Source organism: Cibotium barometz, chromosome 4 (genome assembly GCF_041138505.1).
Source record: "Cibotium barometz isolate CiBa-2024 chromosome 4, ASM4113850v1, whole genome shotgun sequence".
In the NCBI taxonomy this organism is placed as follows: Eukaryota; Viridiplantae; Streptophyta; class Polypodiopsida; order Cyatheales; family Cibotiaceae; genus Cibotium; species Cibotium barometz.
The window spans coordinates 14,251,014-14,275,110 of record NC_141049.1 but is presented as its reverse complement, the minus strand read 5'-3'; the positions used below and the strand labels follow the sequence as shown (position 1 = coordinate 14,275,110).

General features: G+C 37.3%; 1 protein-coding gene across 2 annotated transcripts; it reads left to right on the top strand.

The window, feature by feature from the left end:
* The first annotated feature begins 1,847 nt into the window (after nucleotides 1-1,847).
* Nucleotides 1,848-6,432, top strand: LOC147638937 (uncharacterized). 2 transcript variants are annotated; one of them, XM_086785817.1, is made up of 9 exons: nucleotides 1,848-2,604; nucleotides 3,385-3,467; nucleotides 3,721-3,733; nucleotides 3,846-3,934; nucleotides 4,405-4,478; nucleotides 4,617-4,667; nucleotides 4,983-5,059; nucleotides 5,226-5,684; nucleotides 5,832-6,432. In XM_086785817.1, the coding sequence occupies exons 1-9, from the start codon at nucleotides 2,559-2,561 to the stop codon at nucleotides 6,350-6,352; spliced, it is 1,413 nt and encodes a 470-aa protein (XP_086641943.1). In that variant the 5' UTR covers nucleotides 1,848-2,558; the 3' UTR covers nucleotides 6,353-6,432. The 2 variants fall into 2 exon arrangements, with proteins under 2 accessions (XP_086641943.1, XP_086641933.1); XM_086785807.1 differs by having other exon boundaries at nucleotides 5,829-6,432.
* Nucleotides 6,433-24,097: the final 17,665 nt, after the last annotated feature.

The following is a 24,097-nucleotide window of genomic DNA, read 5'->3' as shown; positions in this document are numbered from 1 at the left end:
AAAAACTATAAAAGGAAATGCTAGAGTGGAGGGGAAAAGCATTGAATAAGGTTGGGTTCAATTTTTTGGGCAAAGGCATATACAACACATGTGGCCTTTTCCACTTAGCATCCATCGCACCAAGATAACGCCCTCAAACTAAAAAACCTTCCCGTCTCTCTTTGTCAAACACGAGTGGACATTTAAGAAAAGAATTGAAAATATTGTAAGCTCGTGTAAGTCTATAGGAACACTTTCCCAACCCACCCAATTCGGTTTGTTGAAATATTTTGCCAATAGGTTTTTTTATAAAGTAAGTGTGGCCGTTTGGTTCACTTGTGAACTTCTCCATGGATGTACGGGCATGGATCCAAAAACTTTAGCTTTTGATCACAACTGATTACACTTCATGATAAACCCATAACATCTAATGTTTGTATAGAAATAACATTTGAACAAGAAAAATAAACCTTCAATAGAAATAGTGTTTTGAACTAATGGTGATCATTCTATACTTATTTAAGATAGATGTCGAGGATCGAAACTTGAGGTCAAACTTTTACATTTTTATTATATGTAGTAAGATACTACTCATGATGACATACTCTCTCTCTCTCTCTTTCACTTTTATTATGTATAGTAAGATTTGAGTGCACTCTCCCTCTCGCTTTCTCTCTCACATGCATATACACACTCATCAGTGTAATTTCTAACAAGTGAAAAAAAGGACGACCTTCAAAGCCAACCAGTTTTTAGCAAAGACTAATCGGTTTTATAAAAACGTAAAAATTTTGAATCTTTAAATTCAAAGCTAAGCAAAATTACAGGTTTTCAGCATAGACTGATCGGTTTTATAAAAACTTAAAAATTTGGAATCTTCAAATTTAAAGCTAGGCAAAATTACAGCGGGTTTTTCTAAATTTGAGTCGTGGAAATTACACTAAAGAAAAGTTTTTTTCCTTCACATGACACTGCACACACACTCACTCATAGGAATAGCACCACGATCATGGATAGATGCGTGTATACATACGTACATGCAATTAGATGAATGTAGACAACTCACGAATAGGATATGCAATTCGATAAATGTAGGCAACTACGGATAGAATATTATTAACATGCGTTAAGCTTAATATAATTGATATGCGCGGAATGACAAGAAAAATGGCATGATTGTGCAGTTTGCGACACTATACTTGTAAAGCAGGGGTGCACGGATGGGAGGCAAGACTTGAGTGGCCACTGACGATATGATGAGCGACCAAGAGGAGAAAGTTGCTTTTGTCCGGCCAGGGTTTGTCAGTTTGCCGATCATGGGATCGGGAGAAGAAACCACCCATGTGGGAGAAGCCTTGACGCGAGAGCGCGCGTGTGTGTGTATGTATGTTTCTGCGTTAGCGTGTGTGTGTGCGCGCGCGCGCGCGCGTTCTCTCTCTTTCCGTCAGTGCATGATGTAAAGTCAAATTGGGTTCGTTGAGCTGTGCAATAATATGTGGGGGGCCTTCTCCTCCACTGTACTTCCACAGTTGAAGCCACAGCTGAACCAGCTAGAAAAATCCACTAACATTCACCTCTGATGATCATGATTATCTGCAAAAGAAAGAGGCGCACCTCGCTTAGCAAGTGGGGGCAGCTGTTGATCTGCCAACGGGCGCATGATATATTGATGCAGTAAGCGTAGACTAGTAAGCCTTTCAACATAGTAATGATATGTGTGCGTATGATGCGAGTTCCTACAGTAGTGCACAGTGCAGCCAGACGCAATATTCTACCTACAGACTACAGGCTACGAAAGGATTGGATTTTGGCCGCCTGGCCTGAAACTACCCCAAAATCGAGAAAGAAATGATGTTTTAAGGCAGAGTGGCCATGTGGCCGTCCATCCGGCCAGACAAGCTGCTCATCATTCACACTCACGGGCGGCCAAAACGCTCTGCTATGCAATTGATGACGGTGCGGCCAGTTAGAATTCCACCTTTCTCTCTCTCTCTCTGTGCGCGGGTAACAAGCAAGGGGCCCTTATTCTGATCAGCGCCTCATTATGATCTAAGATTTAGGGATAGCCCATAGGCAGCACTGATGAGCTGAATTGTGTATAAGAGAAGCAATCTGCAAGCTAGTTTGCAAGAGCGTTGATGCACCCAATAGCGCCATCGTAGCTTTGGCTTCGACGCAACTGTGTGGCCCGCCTGCCGCCTGGCGTGATTCTTCTTTAATAACGTTGGCACGACCTTAAACTCTTAATCTCAGTATCATTAGGTATGCTTTTTGCCGACTGCCGATAAGCTCCTCTAATTTCCTAAAGAAGAAGAATAAGGTAGTCTTCTCTTTAGAAAACTTTTAGGAAAAGGCTTGCATGATCATGCTAGTTACCTTTAACCTAATCACTAGCTTGCCCTTGTCACAGCCCTAACAGCTTATATTACACCCACAAGATTGGATAGTAAAGATGAAAGCTTCTGGTGATGACCCTGTACTCAAACCAGATCTGCCCAAGATGAGCAAGGCCAGCAGCAACAACAAGAGGTTACGGGCTGCTGCAAGATCAACCTGCAAGCTAGAGGGCGGCAAGCCACATGATCACGGCGGCCGCCGCAGCTCCAAATACAGAGGAGTCACACGGTACTACTAAGCTTATATACCACTAACTACTTATACTACCACTAATTAACTACAGATCATGAACGCATGTAACCCTAGATATAACTCGCTTAGGTTTTTCTCTGATCTGGCTTTCTTTCAATGCACCTCCACAAGACCCTGCGCCGCCGTCCACGGCCATTACTACTTTCAGCAGGACGACATCTTCATAGGCCTAGTGCTGCCGACTGAGGTTGTAGGTCCGATACGTCCACATAGTTCTTCACATTCTTAAATCAATCCAGCACGGCCGCCCACCATTAGAGATTGAATTTCCACTGTGTTTTTGTAGCTCCGATCTCTTCATGCGTCCACATAGCTGCTAATATTCTCACCACAAGAGCAAGCGCGCCAGTCCACCATCAGAGCTTGCAGCAGTAGGACAGTATTTTCGCAGCGTTAGTGTATCCGATCGTGTTATTGTAGGTAGGCCCGATCTCTCAACACGAAGACAGTTGTTCACATTCTAACCTAAATGTGCAATTTAAGGTACAATTAGTAGGATGGGATTTCGACACACTGCGCACGGCGGCCGACTACGGGCATTCACATTCTAACCTAACTGTGCGATCTAGGGTAGAAACATCTTGCAGACAAGGGTGTCGTCCCACTCCCAGCTTTTTCCTGGTTAGACGTTGATGACTCAGAAGGGGCCAAATGCTACTCTAATTCTCTCTACTTGTTTTTGGATTAACTTGATGCAGTCTTGATGCTACTCTAATTGTCTCATTCTTTTTTCCTTTTGAGTAATTTATTGTTCAGGCATAGATGGACGGGAAGGTATGAAGCACATCTCTGGGATAAGAACTCCTGGAATCAATCCCAAAGCAAGAAAGGAAGACAAGGTTAATCATCGATTTATCCTAATTATTCAGCCATTTACCAAAACATTACATAATGCTCTCAATTAGGTCTTTGCTGTCCTACATTTAGTCTATATTTCAAGTTTTTATTTTAAGTATGGTTTGATCAGTAAGCCTATAATCCATGCTTAACTCACCTAATTATAGCTTCCTAACAAGAACCATTACTAGTATCGAGCTCTCTAACACTTCCATGTTGTGTGCACTATTTTCGGCAACTTCGACGGCACGGAAGACAGTGTATCTAGGTGCGTTGATGAAACCAATGTTAAGCAGGACTTAATCGTGTTTATAGACATCAAAGTGTTCGGACATTGAGATGGAATTAGTGTTAATGGTTTCTCATCGTATTCAACGCAGGAGCTTACGATGATGAGGACACCGCTGCCCATGCATACGATTTAGCAGCTTTGAAGTATTGGGGTCGGGAAACCATTCTGAATTTCCCAGTGAGTACTTCCAGGAGGATCAATATTTATACATAATATTAAAAATAAGAAATCCTCATGCAATAATGGAAAAGCTCCTCAATTGCTCTGTCTTTTAATCATTAGCCCTCAGACAAAATAAACTACAATGAATCTTTTTATAACAATATTGTATTTTATAGTGGGATATTTGGGGCAAGGGCTCGATTTGTTACATGGCACATACTGCTAGTGTGAGCAAGGGTTAAACCCATGACCTTTATGGCCCATGGGTTTTGGACCTTGACCCTTTATCCAACTTGTATCATTTATCAACTCTTTTTTATTTCCTCATGATAATTAAATCTTCATAATCTTGTTTCCTTCGTGCCTTCTTTCTCCTTGATCATGATGAACGTTCAAGATCAAACTTCTTCATGATTATATGTACAAATATGAATTCAAAGTAGTAAACTCTTATTCTTTCCTTGCTACACTCTTCCTCCTTTCAGATTCATGGATATGACAAGGAATTTGAGGACATGCAGCGCCAAACAAGAGAGGAATACATTGCCTCTTTGAGGAGGTGAATGGATAACCATGCACTTGTTTACTGTATGTATTGCATTGCACGTACATTAATCATCAAAGTGTCCATGTTCATATAATCACTATGTTGTCATCAAGCTGTAGCCTTAAACTAATGTGATTTCCCTTCAAGCAGAAAGAGCAACGGCTTTTCAAGAGGCGTTTCCAAGTATCGTGGGGTGGCAAGGTAATCGATGTATAAAAATTTCATGGCAATATTAATGTGAGCTAGTATGTACATGTGTATATTAAGCCTTAAATAGGGTAGCTAGCTTGCATAACAATAGAAGTCCCTTTCTCGTCACCACTACACTATGCAGCAGGAGACCTCGCTAGCATTTGATGTTTTGTTGTATGTATTTTGTGTTGAAATGTATATATTTTATATGGAACGGCCAGCTAAACGCCCAATTTCGCTCTTCTTTTCTTTTCTTAACAAGTGCAGAATGTGAGGACTTCTGGAATTATAGTCCCACCTAATAAACTATGTGTGCCAATGTAGGCATCATCACAATGGCCGCTGGGAAGCACGAATAGGTCGCGTCTTTGGCAACAAGTACCTTTACTTGGGCACATACAGTAAGGGATTGGCATAAGTATAGCAGCCAGATCGATAATTCAATTGCTCTTGTAGTTTCTTTTGTTCATTCTGGGCCGTTATTAGCTTTATTGTGTTTAATTAGAATTTTGCGCAGCCTACATGTACATTAGTTGTTTTCTTGTTGATGGGATTGTTAAATATGAGGCACCGAAGAAGAAGCTGCGATTGCCTACGACATTGCAGCAATAGAATACCGAGGGTTGAACGCGGTCACCAATTTTGATATGGGCAATTACATGAATTGGCTGAAGCCAGGGCAAGGTGCTGCATTGCTTGGTAATAACCATAGTATCAATGATCAAACACCATCCCAATCAAAGGCTTGTGCCGATATTCAGCTGGTTGCTAAAGTCATGCAGACAAGCCATGACAATCATCAGAAGACAGTCATGCAATTGCAGAACATGGCCGCATCGGATTACAGCCTAATCCAGGACCGAGCTAGTGCTGTTTGCACCCCTCTTTATCAAGATGGTACACATAATATCGATTACTTGAATCAGCTAATTACACCTGCAAATTGGATGGCGAGTCAAGCAGCAGCTTCAGTGCATGCAAGTGATTCCCAGATAGAGATTGATCATCATTTGGACAAATTAATAGGTAAAGACTCTTCAAGCACTTGCAAAGAATCAGGACATCAATAGCTTGAATCATCTGACTATGTATTCCATTGATGTACTCGTAGCTGATAATATTTCCTATGGATTGTTGAATTGCAATTCAAAATTTGAGTCGATCATGCAGCAGCAGATTATGGAGCTGGTGGGCAAGCGAGCGCTCTTGGGCTCTTGTTGCAATCTTCCAAGTTTAAAGAAATGCTCGAGAAGAGCACCTCAACAGCAGTGGATACGCTAGCAGACAGTGCCTCCTCCTCAACTTCGACCTCATCTTTTTCATCGGCAGCCCATTTAATGAATTATGATTATCTTAATCATGTTATTAAACCAGGTGGTTATGTGGCTGGCTTAATGAGCCCCCAAGAGGAGTGCATTAAGTACATAGATCCCATCTTCGACTTCTCTGATGTTATCCCCATCAAGGACTCTTCCATTTGCTCCTCTAATGACCTTAGCTCTATCCAGGAGGTAGCCCTATCAGATCTTCACCACCTCGATGAGTCTATTGACAAGTATAACTACGATAATCAGTTCTCCGCCCACTATAATTGTAATATTAGTGGTGGAGTAATGCTAGATAGCGGCCTAAGCAGCAGCTTTGTTTCCTTGCTTCCTACATTCAACTTATATCATCAATATCTGCAGAGGTGAAAATATAACCTGCTTATTTGCAAATATCATTTGTAAATTAATTGAAGATCGGAAGTACAGACGGACATGGCAATTTTTCATATTCGGAAGCACCTGCTGCTGTGACATGATGTCAAGTATAAAATAACATTAGTATAGCAAGCCGGTCATCATGGCTTATACGGTTCTCAAGATCATTCTAGCAAGGTCATTATGGCTACACTTAATTATGTGGACCATTCTGCTAAGAAATGGGGTAAGTCAATGTTCTAGTTATGCCGAGTAAGTCGAGATTAATAACTATAATCAAAACTCCTTAGCGAATTACTTAGGTGATGTTTTACACAAGTAGAAACAAAAAAACAAAAAAACACATTTATCGCTTCAAAAGGAATAGGTAAGCCGAATTAGGCGTCGCCATGATTCAGAAGTTTTACGAACGTTTTTGTAATTGTCTGTGTTGAAGAACTGTTGTTACGTGAACTAATTCATACCAGACTTCGTTTCTCCACACGGTATCACAATAGGAGACTAAACCCTTCTACTCCAGTCCTTCCGCATACTTAAGCGAGTTGGCTTATTGATGCGGACACACAGAGCAATGACCTGTACTTCTCCTTCAAATACTGCGCGCAGTTGTTGCCAATCGTGAGGCTCCTCACTCTTGCGTGTCTCACATGGACAACTTAGTCGGCAGTGATTATTTGGCCTTGACAGTACGAATGGAAATGCTCCTTCCAATGGCCTGTTGTTAGTGGTGCTAATGTTGACCTACTTCCTGGGCCCTGGCTCTCATGATGCCGCCACTCTTGCATTGTGGAAGAAAAAGGAGTTGCCTATGCGTATTCAATTAGTCGGAATCTTAATAAAGCTAATCAATCAACGTCATACAGAGTCTTAGCTTCCCATGTCACTCTCTTTTTCTTCTTTTTTTTTAAACCAACAAGCGCAAGAATTAATTAAGAGAGACAAAATTTACAAAGTCTGGCTGGGAATCAGCACCACACATATAACAATTACAAAGCTCAAAATTCTTTATCGCATAGCTTCAATTCTGGATTGCAGAATAGACACAAAATGAAAGGCCTACTTGGTTGAATTGGAGGTTCTCTAAGTACTGCATCTGCATATGTCACTCTCTAAAAAACGACTTACCACTATGGTCATCAATGACCACCAATCAACGTCAGTGAAGACCAACTTCTTCTAAGTTCCTTTTTGTATGGACTGTCCTCCGACTGTTAAAGTAGATTTCGCAGAAGCATTACATATGCACTTAGGATACCCATGTATGCACATACATAACATCGCGTACATGATACCACATCCACCACTCACTAGACACTTGTACGTTACACAAGCCGTTTGTAACCTTCAGCCTTCTATATCAAGGCTCACATGATGTTATGTATGCACATACATAACATCATGTACATGATACCACAACCACCACTCACTAGACACGTGTCTGTTATGCAATACGTTTGTAGCTACCTTCTATATTAAGGCTCACATGATTGTATCTATCATCTCATACATAACGCATGAATAAAACCTTTCTTGGTATTTGCAACTATCATCATGTTCCGTTTGTTCGCTCTTCCATCTCTGTTCTGTTAGCTTGTGAAGCTATGTCTGTTGCCCTTAGCTCAACATCATTTCCTCATGTGGTATCATCGCCTTACGAGAGCTCACCTTTCATCTCGTACTTACCCGTCATCTCATCATCTCGTACTTACCCGTCATCTCGTAAAAGAGCCAACCGCAAAAATGCTAGCTAGCACTTAAGAAGTCCTACCTCACATTGTCACCAAAAGAGTTGTTTGTGTAGAGCTTGGGACTCCCGCTATACTACAAGACCCATGCAAAGACAATAGCCTTGTCTCTCTCTCTGTCTCTAGGAGAGCTTACCTTTCACATGTCATTGGGAACCTTATTGCTTACCCGCCATCTCGTAGAAGAGCCAACCACAAAAATGCTAGCTAGCACTAAAGAAGTCCTACCTCGCATTGTCACCACAAGAGTTGCTTGCGTAGAGCTTGGAACTCCTACTACTGGAAGACCATGCTCGACTATCCAAAGACAATAGCCATGTCTTTCTCTCTCTCTCTCTCTCTCTCACTCACACACTTTCACTAGCAAATCATGGCAAGATCAAGAGGGCAAGAGGGGAAGTCTCCTCACACACACTCACTCTCACACAAGAACTAGCAAGAGGATGGGGTAGAGAACTAGAGCACAACAAGCAAGAGCGCACTCTCAATCAACACTCACAATCAACACTGAAGGGAATGTCTCTTTATCATTAAAGAAATTGACTTGTATACAAGGGAGTTATCAGTTCGGATATCCACACCGAATAACTAATTGGGCATGCCTGCTTATTGTCTAACCTTATCTAGGCTACTCTACTCACACATTAGGTAGATGATGGCCCTCACTTGTCTCGATCATCACTTTACATCTTTAAGTGCACTAGTGTGGGAAACAATGATTGGAACAAGTTATTAATTCCTGCTTAGGAAGGAACAATACATAAGTGAGGGTGGCAAGGATCTTTGAGGCGGTGTTTCCATCATGTGTGTACATCCTTTAATGACTTTGCACTGCTTATGCATGCTCTTAGCTCATTGTAGATGGACCATCTTCAATTGTGACCAATGCACACTTCCTTGAGTTAACATTCCCCTCTCCTTGTTCTAGGTCCATCCTTGGGCCTAGATGATGAATTTAGGTTTGCCAAGGTTTGAGAGGAAATTGGTTGGAGAGGTTTGTGTTGGTGAAGGTATGAAACATGTGTGTTGGTGTGGCGAGGCAAGTCGGTGGTGTGTGATGGGCAACCAATGTTGAGGATATAGATGTTGGTGCAAATACATGTGCATGGGAAAAACAAAAAAGGTGATTAATGTATGTGCTTGAATGGTGCAAGCTCCTACCTACTTAAATGCTTTAAAAATTAAAAAAGCTTGTAGTGAAAGTAAGAGAATTTTTAGGGGACGTTTGTCGATGTTGAGGGCCTAGCTAAAGTGTTTATTTTTTAGTGCATGGTGTGTGAAACCATAACACGTGAGGGGCACACCAACATTTTTTAGCAGCGTTTTCCAATGGGGGATGTTAGGGCCTTTTAATGCTACTGAGCAGTGGAATTTTGCTGCTTTTTTTGCTATTCACAACAACAAAAAAATGTGATTGAGTAGTGAAGTTTCGTTGCTATGTTCTTTGCTGTTGAGTGGTGAAAACACAATGAAGTTTTGTTGTCCAGTAGTGACCTATGAAAATTGTCCTCCTGCCTACTTCGTTTCGCTGTCGAAAGACAATGTCATTTGAAATATCGTTTGCCTCTTTAGATTTTTTGCACATAGGTATCTAATCCATCTCTTCCACCTCTCCTATCCTATGCTCAAGAAAGGTATGTGCTCTTCATCTCCCTCTCCTATGCATACAAGCTTTCCATGAAAGCTTCATTTCCATCTCCATCTTCCTCTCCTATGTAAACTAGCTTTCCATGAAAGCTTCTCTTTCTCCTCTCTTATAAGTTATTCCCTTCTCTCTTGAAGTTTCACCATAAATAGAAACCCTAATAGAGAGCTTTGATGGATATCTCTCCATGAAAGATTTCTATTAGGGTTTCTATTTAGAAGCTAGGGTTAGGCTTTTTCATAAGCCATAAGCTTTCTATTAAGGTTACGGTTAGAGAGCCTTTTCCTCTTCTTCTCTTATCCTCTTACTCTTCTACTCTTCCACTTCTTCTCATGTAATAAAAGGTTTTTTACTACTAATTTAATGTTGTATACTCATTTTTAAAATCTTGGTTTGATTTTGTAAGGTCTCCTTATACATCTTTAAGTGAAGACCTACAAGTCTCATAAAGTAAGACATCTCTCTCTTTTATCTTGTGTTTTTTTTATTTTTAAGATTTTTTATGTTTTAGGATTTATTTATATTTTAGGGCTTATGCGTAAGACTTAGCCTTACACATGAGGCTTATGTTTTAACCTAATGCATGTGGACTAAGCTAATGCATGAGGCTTAAGCTTATGCATTAGCCTCATGCTTAAAGATCATGAATTTCCCTAATGCAACAAGCTCTTGCATTAGGCATGACACTCATGCATGCATGAGGCTTACGTAAACATTAGCCTTATGCACAAATATTATGCATAAAAGCTCATGCATAAGTCTATGCATAGAAACTCATCAGGTTCTAAACATAGAGAGCTTGGTGCATAGAAGCTCATGCATAGAGGTTTATGAATAGAAGGTCATGCATAGAGGCTTATGTATAGATTAACCTCATGAGTTTCTATGCATAGAGGCTTTTTCATGAGCTTCTATGTATATAGGCAAACATTACCCTCATGCATGAGCCTCATGCATGAGGGTAATGCACGAGGCTTATGTATTATATATGCCTCATGCATTATCCATAAGCCTAATGCATATGGCCTAATGCATATGGCCTAATGCATTAGCCTAATGCATGAGGAAAGGTCATTTTCTCTCTTTACGAAAGGGAAACAATTAAATGCATTTTGGGCAAGGAACGTTTAGTCACTCTAGTATGCATATATGCATAGAGAACACATAGGCATGTTAGAGAGAAAAAAATATTTAACACTAAGAAGAAGAGACAGGAAAGAAGTATACATAGATCTTGCATAAAAGATGAAGAGAAAAAGAGGGTTTACCTTCTTATTGCAAACAAAGCCAAATAAGAAAGCATCAAAAACCCTAAACCTACCAAAAAAGCACGCATAATAAATTTGATTAACAATCCAAATAGAAAAGTAAGAAGAAGAAGAAGAAGAAGACAAGAAATAGGACCTAATTATGCACATAGAGATTGAAACAAATGTGAGAGAATAGAGAGAACAGACCCTTACCTTCACCATAAAACTTATTTTCTTGGAGAAGAAAGTATATAAATGAAGGAAAGCATGAGTTTCATGCTTGAAGTGCTTGAGGTATGGGAGATGAAGGGAGGACATGAAACATGTTTAATCCAAGTTTTAGTAGAAAAGAGTCGCAAAGAAAGGACATACTCCGCACGAGATAATTATTTCGTAACACTACACGTGGCTATATACGTAGCTATATACATGGCTATAGCCACATATATAGCTATGATAGTAGCCACGCATATAGCCACTTACTTGAAAAAAATCCTATTGCATGTAGTCGCGACTCTCTCACTACATTGCATGGCTACATCGTGTAGTTATGCCATCATCCTCTTGTAGTATACGTGGATAACTCTTGTGCTGAAATTAAAAGAGGTAGGTCTTCTTAAGTTCTACCTAAAAATTTTGTGGTTGCCTCTTCTACGAGATGGAGGGTAGGCAAACAGGTTCCCAAACAATGACATGTGAAAGGTAAGCTCTCTTCACTTGGTTAGCCTTGAGTTGGTGAGTGTGGTGGGTTTGGGCATTCCGTTGGCACCATTGTCGGGGAGCACTATTGCTTCATCTTAACATTTGAGTGGATTCTTGTTTAGGGCTTATTTTCATTAGCCAAGTGGTGAAAAAACCATGCGTGGAGCAAATCTAGTTCTAGTGACTAGATTGTGTTGTTGTATGGTTTCCATGAGGTGTTTTGGTTGGATTTGATTTATTTTGGTTGATTTTGAAGTTGGGGATTAGGTTTAAGATAAGGTTTTTTGTATTTGGACTAATGATTCGTGGAAAAACTAGGATTGATACATTGATGTGGTTATTTATTTTGTTATTACTTGATGTTTTTTAGGGGATTTAATTTTCTTGATCATTAGATTAGTGTTTTTAGGGCTAGGATTAGCATTAGTTTAGTTGTCTTAATCAATTACTTGTATTTTTAAAATTTAAAATTAGTATAAGTGCTATTAGTATAGCATTAAGATTAGTTTATTTAATGATTACTTAGTATTAACCTATTAGTTAGGATTTAGTTAGATATATTGATGAATAATGATTATAGAACTAATAATTAGCATTAGTTAGTTAGCAACTACTAGTTTCAATATTAGTACTAGTTAGTATAAGTATATTTAATGATTAGTTAGTAGGCGAGAGGTTCATTAAAAGTGACAAGGCTAGTGTACATTGTAGAAGACCTAGTCCCTAAGAATGAGGAAGTTTTAGTTTGTCTCCTCGAAGACTTTTGTGAAATGTTTTCATGGTCCTATACTAAAATAAAAAGTTTGCATCCTTCAGTTGTTATGCACATAAGGCCAGTTAGGAAAAGGGAACATGAAATGAAATGAACCTAAAATATGCTCAGCTTATTCATCTACGAGATTGAACACACAGTGGGTGTCTTAAATTGTGGATGACAAAGAAAAATGGAAACCTCAAGGTTTGCATTGATCTAAAAAAGTACAAATGCCATCTCACAATAAAGGATAGCTTCCCACTTCCTTTCGTAGAGCATGTACTTGAGAGAGTATTAGGCAAGGAAGTTTAAGGTTTTCTTGATTTATTCTCAGGATATAATTAAGTCATGTTTGATCCTAAGGACCAACATAGGATAAGCTTTGCTACTCAATGGGGCATAAATTTTCTTATAAAGTCATGCCGTTTGGACTCACCAATGCTTTGACCACATTTCAAAGATTGATGAGTACAGCCTTCCTTAAAAACCTTTTAGAGATGTTCATGGATGATATGTGTGTGAAATCCTCTCAGAATGAACACTTAGACTGTCTGCGAAAAGTATTTGAACTATGGAGGTCATATCACATCTGTCTAAACCCAAAGAATGGCAATCCATGGTACACCATGGAGTAATCCTCAGACACATCATTTCCAAGAATGGTATATCCACTCATCAGAGTAAAGTTAAGATTATCATAGAACTTCCACAACCCCTTAACTTCTAGTGTGTCCAAAGGTTCATGGGATATTGTCGATATTAGTAGAGATTTATCTTCATATATGCAAACCTCAACAGAGGCATACCGCGACAACAAAAAGAAGTACATAGAAAAGACCCGACATAGAACCTAATTATCATCGTCGTTGCCCTCAGGTTTTGGCACTGGTTAATCAAAAAGAGTATCTAAGGGAAAAAAGTTAGAAATGAGAAGTGAGAACAAAACTAATTAATTGATGGATGGAAAATTTAGAGGTTACCAAATTCACCACATTCATCCAGTTCACGTTGTGGCCCTCTCGCTCAAGTTGCTCAAGGAGGGCATACATCCCATGCATTAGGGCATATCTTTCCTGCATCACTCGCAACATGACCGACCACTTGCAGATGGAAGCATGAAGCATGAGTACTTATTAAAAAAACTAAAATACCCATTATGCCAGAAGTGAGTGATGGTACTATTAACACTTACAATTTATTAATTTTCGCTTTCACATGGTCACCATTTAGAGTAATGCGATTTTTAGTAACATGATCCTAAAGCACAAGAAAACTAACACAAGTTAAACTTAGTTTTTGAAAAAATAAAGAGGTTATGGTTTTAGGAATGTAATCACTTGCCATGCTTGTCAAACATGGCAACTTAGTTAAACTTAGTTTTTGAAACCACAAAGAGGTTATGGTTTTGGGAATGTAATTACTTGCCATGCTTGTCAAACATGTCCTTTTCTAGAAATAACAATCCATCCTTTGTCTTGCACCATTTTTAAGAGAGCTTCCAAAATCCATTGTAATACAAAATTATATGCATCCTGCATAGGGGGTGGTCCACTACTTCATCCTACATAGGGGGTGATCCAGTACTTCATCCTACATAGGGGGTGGTCCACTACTTCAAGCTAAAGACATACAGACAAACTAACATTAATTTTATGTTGTTACGAGGTAACCCTCCTTTATTAAAAGATAAGATATAGCTCGGTACAATTTGTTTACAAAGATTGTTGGGATATCTACTTCTCCTTCACGTATGACATTGTGCTACAAGTTGTTTACTATATATCGACCTCTTTAATAATAGATGCCTCTTTATGCATACTAGTAACATGAAAAAAAAACTCCCATAGCACTCGAGGGTGTATAAACACATGAACCATAAACCATAAACTTAAATCATATCACCAGAAAATGAGACAGAGGATTGCTCACTTGAGGTGGAGGAGAGGGTTGCTCACCATATGTGAAAATATCATGTGAAAGAAATAAGTTCAAATATTAGGTGAGATAAAACATAAACTTATATATTCCCTACATATTAGTAAAGACACTAAAACACATTGTGTGGTTGCTGGGTGATGTCCTCTACTACACCACCTACAGGCACACAAAAAGAAGACATAGTGGGATCAGAACTAGGGGACAACCAAATGCCATATATAAGGGAACCAATCAACCTAGAATTGTCCCTAGCCATCCAGCAACACCATCCCAACCTCCCTATCTATCCTAGCTGTCTCCTCCTATTGTCCTCCCTAGTTAGCACTCACCTCCAAAGGCCCTGATCCTCCACCCAAAAGACTCTCCTAACCTCAACTAACATGTAGCTGACCAAAATAGCTCCTAATGGATGCAGAACTTCCTGATTCTACCTCTGAAAGCCTCCTTTTGTCCCTAATCATAAAATTGTCCTTGAGGATCCTCTTTAATCCTCCAAAGTTAGTTGACCTTTTGGCCACAAGGACCTTCCTAGACACCTTGCCGACGCTCTTCTGACCTAGCTTTGACTACTTTTTGATTGAAAATTGTCTCAGCAGTCTAACTCCAAACTAGCATATTCAAAGCCCTCAACTAAAATAGAAACTTCCTCCTAATGTCCTCAGACTCCTCTAATCCCTCAGGCTACACTAATCTTGAAGAGATATCACATGACAGATTCCATATTAACTACAACTGCTAGACATTTACCTCCAAAATAAATTTCCTCTCAAGTCTTGCACAACTAGATCAGCTGATGTAGGCTTTCTCTCCTTTGTATCCAATGATAACTCTAGACCCCTCAGAAGATTCAAACCAAGCAAGGATCCATCACAATGGATAGTCTACAGACACGTGCTGCTCATAGAGCTGACTCTAGATCAACACTTTACTCATTAGATATCTCAATTGACTGCTGTCAGCAGGCTAACTACTTTGTTAGCTAAGACCCACAAACACTTCTCCCACACCATCAATAAACTAGCTGACTACTTTGTGAGCTAAGACCCACAAACACTTCTCCCACACTTTGTGGGTCTTAGCTGACTACTTCTTTGTCAGCTAAGACCCACAAACACTTCTCCCACACCATCAACTGAATATACGAAAACTCTACTGACTCGCAGCAGATGACACTGTACCTTCCCAATAGATACTGATTGAACCAATTGATTCAATCGACTGGCTTAGAAAGACTTCATCATTCATCAAACTAACACACATATGCTCAAACTCCATAAGCTAAATGAAAGCCACCCATACACCACAAGTAAAACATCAAAATAAATATCTTGCATCCACTAACAATTGACAATAGCTAAGCTCTCAGATTTTTGCAGATATATTCACTTATAAAAATCAAGATGGAATCTCCGTTGAAGATCAACAAGATTAACCAACAGATCCATATATAGGATAGGCCATGACTTCTCAACTACGTAATAATGATCAGCACCCAATGGATCCCAAACATGATGAGCATATGAGCTTATAACACTGTTGCAAGCAAAATAGGTAATTGACAAGGGTTACCTAAGAAGATTCCCTCCCAAAATTTATGAGATCTCAAAAATGGCTTAAAAACATAGTTTTTTTTAAAACACTCCTAGAATTCCATGCATAATTTTAAAAATTACATGAATTTTGCTACTTTCTTCAAGATTGAGAGCACGTGTGATCCTCGTAGATTTATAAACTGTTTTTGTTTGTGACATAAAAATAAACTTGACTTACAAAATGGCATAGGAGTAAAAACAACTTAAAGAAATATCAATCTTTTTCAAATAAAATTTATTTTATAAATTACATGAATGTAAGACACTTTTTTAAATGGACTTTCTTGGGACAAATTCTACCACTATACATAAATATGCACATTATTTAATAAGCACTCAAAAAATATTAGAATATAGAACAGTATAAGCTCCATAATTTATGAGAAATCATACAAAAATCCTTGAGTCCATTTCTAGACCCAAATAGCAAAGCCTTTAGTATATACTTACCTTGATAGTTTGCATGACATAATTATTTGCTCTATTATCTTTAAGCAGATAGTGGGCATGATATACAACCAATGCTAAGAGTTTAAAGAGGTCAACTTATAGGTGTGTAAAGGTAGACTTCTATTCATATATATTATACGTAGAAGACGGTAACTATGGAGGTTTTGAGTAAACCTAAGTATGCTAAAAGAGTAGAAAATTGAAATATTTTTTCGGTAGGACAATTTTAGAGGCAGACATCATATAGCCTATGGGTGTAAATTTCAACCCACATAGGCATTTTTTTTCATGAATGGAATTCTTGTTATGCAATATGGATAAGGGTGGTGGGAAGAAATTGTAGCCTATATCATGTACATGTGTGGTGGTGGCAAAAATTCATAATATGCATATGTTGATGTTTGATCCAGATAGCCATTATCATGAACATAGGTGATGGTATATCTAAGAGTAGTGTAGGAATGAGCTCTATTTATAATTATTTAGAGTGTAACATGTGAAGGATGTTGAGAGATGGTATATCTAAGGTAGTGTATAATGAGCTCTGGTTATAATTATTTGGAGGAGATGCAAAGGATGCTGAGAGATGCAATCTTCACCCGCGACATTGTCTTTCTGTACAAAGAGAAAAGCGAGGAGCTTAGGGCTGTTTGAATGGTGGTATAGAGGAGCTTGGAGCTTTCATGTGATGACAGTAGATTCAAGGTCCCCTATGCTGGAGTGCATACTACTGCACATAGGCATGGGAGAGTCTAGGCTCACATGCAGCCCCCTCCCCTGACATACATGGTCCACCACGTGTATTTGCTTAGAGTTCTTTAACTTTAAAATTTAATTATAGAACAAAAATCAGGATTGGCGAATCAATCATCTCATGGTTTTCCAAATCAATGGAGCCTTGCACATCTGGATCAAAACCAATGGATTACAGGTCATCATGGATTATCTCATCTAGCTCTTCTACTATCATGAATTTTTGGCATCTACTATATAGCGATATTATTTATGATACAAAGGTTACATGGATACATAGGCAAGTATTTTTTTAATGACCTCCTCTCAAATTTGTAGTCAAAGATTGTGACCATGTGTGTTTTTCAAGTCTTTAGCCCTAAACCTATGTTCTACCTATATTACCTTATCTTAGGCATAGTTTTTCTTTAATTCTATGATTTATAGGATTTTTAATAAATTTTGAGATTTTATTGACTACTATCTACTATTTGGAATGAGTTTTTACACATTTATTGGTGATAAAAATATTTAAAAATGTCATTAAAAATATAAAAATATTTCAAAGTTAAGAAAAATAACCCCCTCAAAGTTGATGTTTTACGTCAAAGTTTATAGAAAGCGTCAACTTTTCCACATAACTTGATGTTTTGCATCAAAGTTGATGCAAAACATAAGCTCTATCACAAAACTTGATGTTTTGCATCAAGTTTCAGATGCTCTGGAGAAGAAAGTTGGAGGATTGAAGGTCGATTTTCACAAACGGCATGTTTTACCTCCCTATCCATCCACACTAGCATGCTCAAATGACCTGTTCCACAAATTTTGAGTACCAACATGACTGTTTTGATGCGATATGTAGACATCATAGAGCGATTTACTAATGTAGGAAAATCGCTCTGTGATGTTTGTATACTACATCAAAACATAGTCATGTCGGTACTCAAAGTTTCTGGAATAGGTCGCTTGAGCATGCTAACGCGGACAAAATCGCTAAAACAGGCTGTTTGTGAAAATTGACCTCCGATCCTCAAACTTTCTTCTCTGGAGCATCTGAAACTTGACGCAAAGCATCAAGTTTTGTGGTCGAGTTGATGTTTTACATCAACTTTAGTGTAAAACATCAAGTTTTGTGGTCGAGTTGATGTTTTACATCAACTTTAGTGTAAAACATCAAGTTGTGTGGAAAAGTTGAGGTTTTGCATTCAACTCGATGCAAAATATCAACTTTTAGCCTAAAAGTTGAAGTTTTGCATCGAGTTGATGTAAAACATAAACGTTTTCATAAAACTTGATGTTTTCCATCAAAGTTGATGCAAAACATCAAGTTTTATAAAAACGTTGATGTTTTACATTGAGTTAATGCAAAACATCAACTTTTCTACAAAACTTGATATTTTGCATCAAAGTTGATGAAAAACATCAAGTTGTGGGAAAAGTTGATGTTTTGCATAACGTTGATGCAAAACATCAAGTTTTGTAAAAAAGTTGATCTTTTGCGTAGAAAGTCCATGTTTTGTATATAAAGTTGATCTTTTACATCAACTTGATGCAAAAATCAAATTTTCATCAAAGTTGATGTTTTGTATCAAGTTGATGAAAAACATCAACTGTTAGCTGTTGAGAAGTTCTTACTCAACATTAAGTTGGCCGCAAATATTGTAGCTAAAACATCCTTACCATGTATAGTAACTAGTAGGATTCCAACCCAAGTCCCAACCTAATATTTTACAAAATAGTATTTTGGAAAGTATAAACTTTTGTTTCTTAAAGTGAGCTTTTTCATTGCTTTTTAAACTCATTTAATAACTAAATTACCATTTAAACCCTTTTTGTCACACAAAGGATATGTCTTCTATAAAAATGAGTGTGTAGTTATTTTTCAAAATTAGACAACTTTTAAATAGCTTATTCATGATATTTTAAAATTCATATGTACGTAACAAATCTTTTAAAAAAATTATATATTATCAATTAAGAAATTGTGATACTCAAGATCTTTAAAATGGATTTTAATACTACTCTCATCAAGAGTCAAAATAGGGTTTTGTAATTACGATAATAATTGTATCAAGATAACTCTTTTGTAATATAATCATATAGATAGTTTTTTATAGTTGCACTCTGTAGCATATCCTCAATCATGGTAACATGAACTCCACCGTCACTTCAAAGGGGGTTTTGTTAGGTATTTTGGAGTTAGTCTACATCTAGTCAAGTGTCCTTAGTAGCGTGAACACCCTCTTATTTAGGATCAAAAGAGACCTAAAGGATTGGATGGATGGAAGACTAAGAGCGGGCAAGGAAGAACCGCCACCTCAAGGCTCCTCAAAAAACCCTTGAGTACAGATAAACTTGCACATGTATCACGGCCTACGAATCTCATAGAAATCATATGACATTAGAAAAATAAGTTTTAGTTTTCATGAACTTAAACAAATTGTCATACATTAGAGGCCTTCTAAGAAGAAAGCTGAGAAATCCACAAGTTTGGTCCAAAAGGAGGGATTTATATTACCCATAATTTCACAAAAGGAGTGGATATTTATAGTACTATAACTTCACAAAAGGAGTGGGTGCTTTTATTACCTAAATTTTACAAAAGGAGTGTATATCTAATAAATTCACAAAGATCAAGGATTTTTGCAACATATGTGATAAACAAAGGTTTCTATACTATGAAACCCTAGTGGTCTTATGCAACACGTAAGCACATGAACATTTTATTTATACTAATTTGAGAGAGCCACATTTATGGCATTTACATTTTCTCATTTTCTTAATGAAAAAATAATATCCATACTTAGTTGGGAAGTCATAAGACATATACGACTACATAAAATAAAAGCATTTGCTTAAACTACTTACATAAAATATAGACTAGCTACATATAGTGCTAGACAAGTTAATAAACAAATAATTGAATGTAAATAAACATCACACCACAATGTATTAAATATTTAACAAATTGTTAATATGATTTACAATTGTCTATAACTTTCAGCACAAACTTTGGCAACTAAACTTAAATAGATGACTATGAAAATTTCATTATTTAAAACTAAAGAGGCTCAACATTATATACAAAATGTTCCTAAATCCTTGAATTTTATTACTTTCATAGACGTAAAAGCTTATGTGCTTTCACCTAAAAATGTAGGGTGCTAACTATAAAACATGCCAAATAATTGAATATCTACATGTTTTTATCCTAAGAGAAGTTTTTAAAATTTTAGTTTTGGTAACCATTAAGCTATGAAAAGATTGTGATTTTGAACATAGGAAATATAGGCAAAAGGTATCTTATGCACTAGATTTGATCAAAGGATCATTTGTGGTGAGGTGATGTACACTCTTACCAATGTCTCATGGGAATTTCTATTGTACAAATCTCATGGGAATTTCTATTGTACAAATCTCCTCAGCATAGCTCATTAAATAACTCCAAACTCAATGCGGATTCCTTTAACATAAATTTGAGATTAAATGATAAAAAAGCCTCATGAAATCATGATTGTAGTCAATAGACTCATTTTTTTCCATCTAGGGAGGCTGCTTTAAACCTCTTGAATCATATCACTTTCGTGATGGGGCCCATTTGGTCTACTGTGTATAGCTTGCATATGGGAATGTTCGTTTGGCCATGCCCATATCTTGAACTTTTCATGAATGATATGTTTAGTGCTCTTCTCGAGTTGTATTTTTGGTAGTTTTAGGACAAACAACATAGCATGACTGACATGTTCACTGCTCTCTAATAGCTTTTTTTGAAAGTTTTGTGATAACTACATCAACCTTTTGGTCTACGTGTAGTTTCTTCCACAATGTTTAGTTTTTTGGCATATTGGATTGGTAACATTATTACTTATCTTAGATACATGTTTCTTATTTTGACTAATCTTCACTAAAACTAGTTAAATAATTTGCTTAGACAACATTTGTCTTACATATTTCTTCTATTTTCACTTGTACACAAATGAAAGCATAGCTATACAGTCCTTTATATTACATGGATGCCATTTATGAAAGAGTTAAATAATTTCCTTAGATAACATTTTTCTTACATCTTTGTTCGATTTTCACTTATGCAGAAATGAAAGAGTGGTACACCCCTTCATGTTAAATGGATGTCATTTGAAAATATCACTTCTTCTTTTTTAAATCACATTTTCAAATGAATTTTAAACCAATGAGCATAGATCTTGTCACACTATACACATAGCACATTTGTTAGATAAAGTCAATTTTTCCACTAGCATGCAAAAGATTTTAATATATCAACACTAGTCTTATAAAGAAAAAGTCACTCTTGAGGTTTTTAGAGACTTTTGTTGTTTCTATTTGAGTGTATTGTTTCAAAAAAAATCATATCAATAGAATACATTATTTAAAAATATTATCTTCCATGTTCACTATTTGGGAAAAATACTTCACATGTAAATTTTACTTCAAAAATACCCTAAATAAAATTTTAAGTACACTATAAATGTAGCTTCTTATCCTAAATAAAATTCTAAGCGCATTGCAAATGTAATACCTTGAAAATATTTTTTAGGACATTATATTTGTAATTTTTACCCTAAACAGAATTTTAAGCATACATATGTGTGTAGAAGTAGGGTGAAATTCCCTACACCCATAGACTAGACGTAGGACCCTATCTTTTAAAAAAGCGGCAAGTTCTAAAACTGACTATCGATGTGTAAAACTTATAGTATATACATATTGTAGAAACACAACTTGTTGAATTGGTGCACCCACAAGGTTCTAAATATTAGACACTATGGAAGGAAGTGGGATGCCACACGATCAGCCCCACACAAATGACTCGCTTATTTTAAAAAATTACAAATTTATTAGGTATTTTTTAAACAACTTCAACCATAGGTATATACCTCTTAACTAAGCATTCTGCATTAAAACAATAAATTTTTATGTTGTTTTTAGTTATTTTAGAAACTATAAATTTATTAGGAGTTTTTTTAAACAACTTCAACCATAGGTATATACATGCTAACTAAGCGTTCTCCATTACTTTCATGAAATTTCAAATATACTTCCCTTTTCATTTTCTTAGAATTTAAAAATAAGCCTTGAGTCACTTTTGAGGCTCAATTACAACACTAGTGTTATGATTTTATTTTGATCAAGGAATAAAATTTTCACATTTGGTATTTATATTAATAAAATAATGCACCAATTCAACAAGTTATGCTTCTACAATATGTACATACTATAAGTTGTACACATCGATAGAGTGAGTTTTAGAACTTGACCCTTTTTTAAAAAGATAGGGTCCTACATCTAGTCTATGGGTGTAGGGAATTTCACCCTACTTCTACACACATGCACCCACAAGGTTCTAAATATTGGCCACTTTGGAAGGGAGTGGGATGCCATCGGTTGAACCCCACAAAAAGGACTTTCTTATCGATTGGAGTGAACACTCTACATGATCTCATGTGCAACTTGGCGTCACATCGTGATTTTGATGTGCATGAAAGCCGTTCTCCATGATCCAAAAGGTTAAGCTTGAGGGGGAGTCATAGCACACTATTGTCACTACAAAATCATCCAAGATGAGGTGGAATGCCTGGATGATGTAGGGAAGACTTGCCTAATGTGTGATATGGTGGCCATCATGTCCACTTACATGCAAACACTAGGTGAACACACACTAGGTAGCTAGCTAGGTTTCCCCAAGAGGATTTGAACTCATAACCATTTGAATAAGAGACACATTCTCCATCCTACTAGGTTGTTGCCTTGGGGACACTTATCTAAATTTATGTAGTGTAGCACTAGAAAATAAAGTGGAGATTTCAAAGTGTAGAAAATAAGGGTTAAGGTTGGATTTATAAGTTTCGAGGTAAAAACATATGTAGAGCATGTGACTTTTTTCCATTTGGCATCAATGTTCACAAAAAATATTATTTACAACAAATAGAAAAACCTTATGGACACCATCGTGGAACCTGATTGTTCTACCAACTGAACTACATGCCCGTCGAGTTCGTCTAGGGACTACATGATGGTGGTACGCTTGTTTAGCCTGGCGGTATATATCCACCTTCCCGACAAGAACTCACTTGATATGATTGCCTATTTTACTAGAAGCTCTTTCGAAAAGTAGAGGTGGGCATCCAGTTCACTTGTGAATTCTAGTCATGTTTGACCACGGATCATAACTTCTAAGCTTCAACTTGTGCACTTGTAGGCCTACGATTTATGGCCTAAGAATTACAGTTAGTTATCGGCAAACAAGAAGCCCATAGCTCTTTCGAAAAGTAGAGGTGGGCATCCAGTTCACTTGTGAATTCTAGTCATGTTTGACCACGGATCATAACTTCTAAGCTTCAACTTGTGCACTTGTAGGCCTACGATTTATGGCCTAGGAATTACAGTTAGTTATTGGCAAACAAGAAGCCCATAGCTAACTCTTGTATAAAAATAAAATTTGAATAGATATAACTAATATTATTGATCCCCAAAAAAGAAGAAGAAGAAAGAAGCCCATAGCTAACTCTTGTATAAAAATAACATTTGAATATAATAGAAACAAGCTGTTGAGCCAATGCGGATTCATTATTTATGTGCCGACGAAAGATGCCATAGAGAAAATGCAGAGTCTATGGTAAGATGTGAGTCATGATGACCTCGCTACCTCTCCCCTTGTATTTTTACATGGTAGAATTATTAAAAAATTCCTAAGATTTTTCATTACCCTTATTTTATAGATTTATTTATTATATATTTTAGTTCTAAAATCGGGATATCGTATACATTTGGTAACTAAATCCAGGTAGATTGAGGAGTTGCCCATATTTTGATTGGTTGGTAAGAATGTTAATAATGTCAATTGTAAAGCAGGTGTGCACGGAACGGACTCATGGCTTTGTGGGTGGCCACTGACAATATGATGAATGAC

Coding starts and splice junctions, on each gene's coding strand:
- LOC147638937 (XM_086785807.1), top strand. CDS start 2,559: ATGATCACGGCGGCCGCCGCAGCTCCAAATACAGAGGAGTCACACG. Junction 4,479..4,616: donor TACATTGCCTCTTTGAGGAG/GTGAATGGATAA, acceptor CCCTTCAAGCAG/AAAGAGCAACGGCTTTTCAA. Junction 5,685..5,828: donor TCATTTGGACAAATTAATAG/GTAAAGACTCTT, acceptor TCGATCATGCAG/CAGCAGATTATGGAGCTGGT.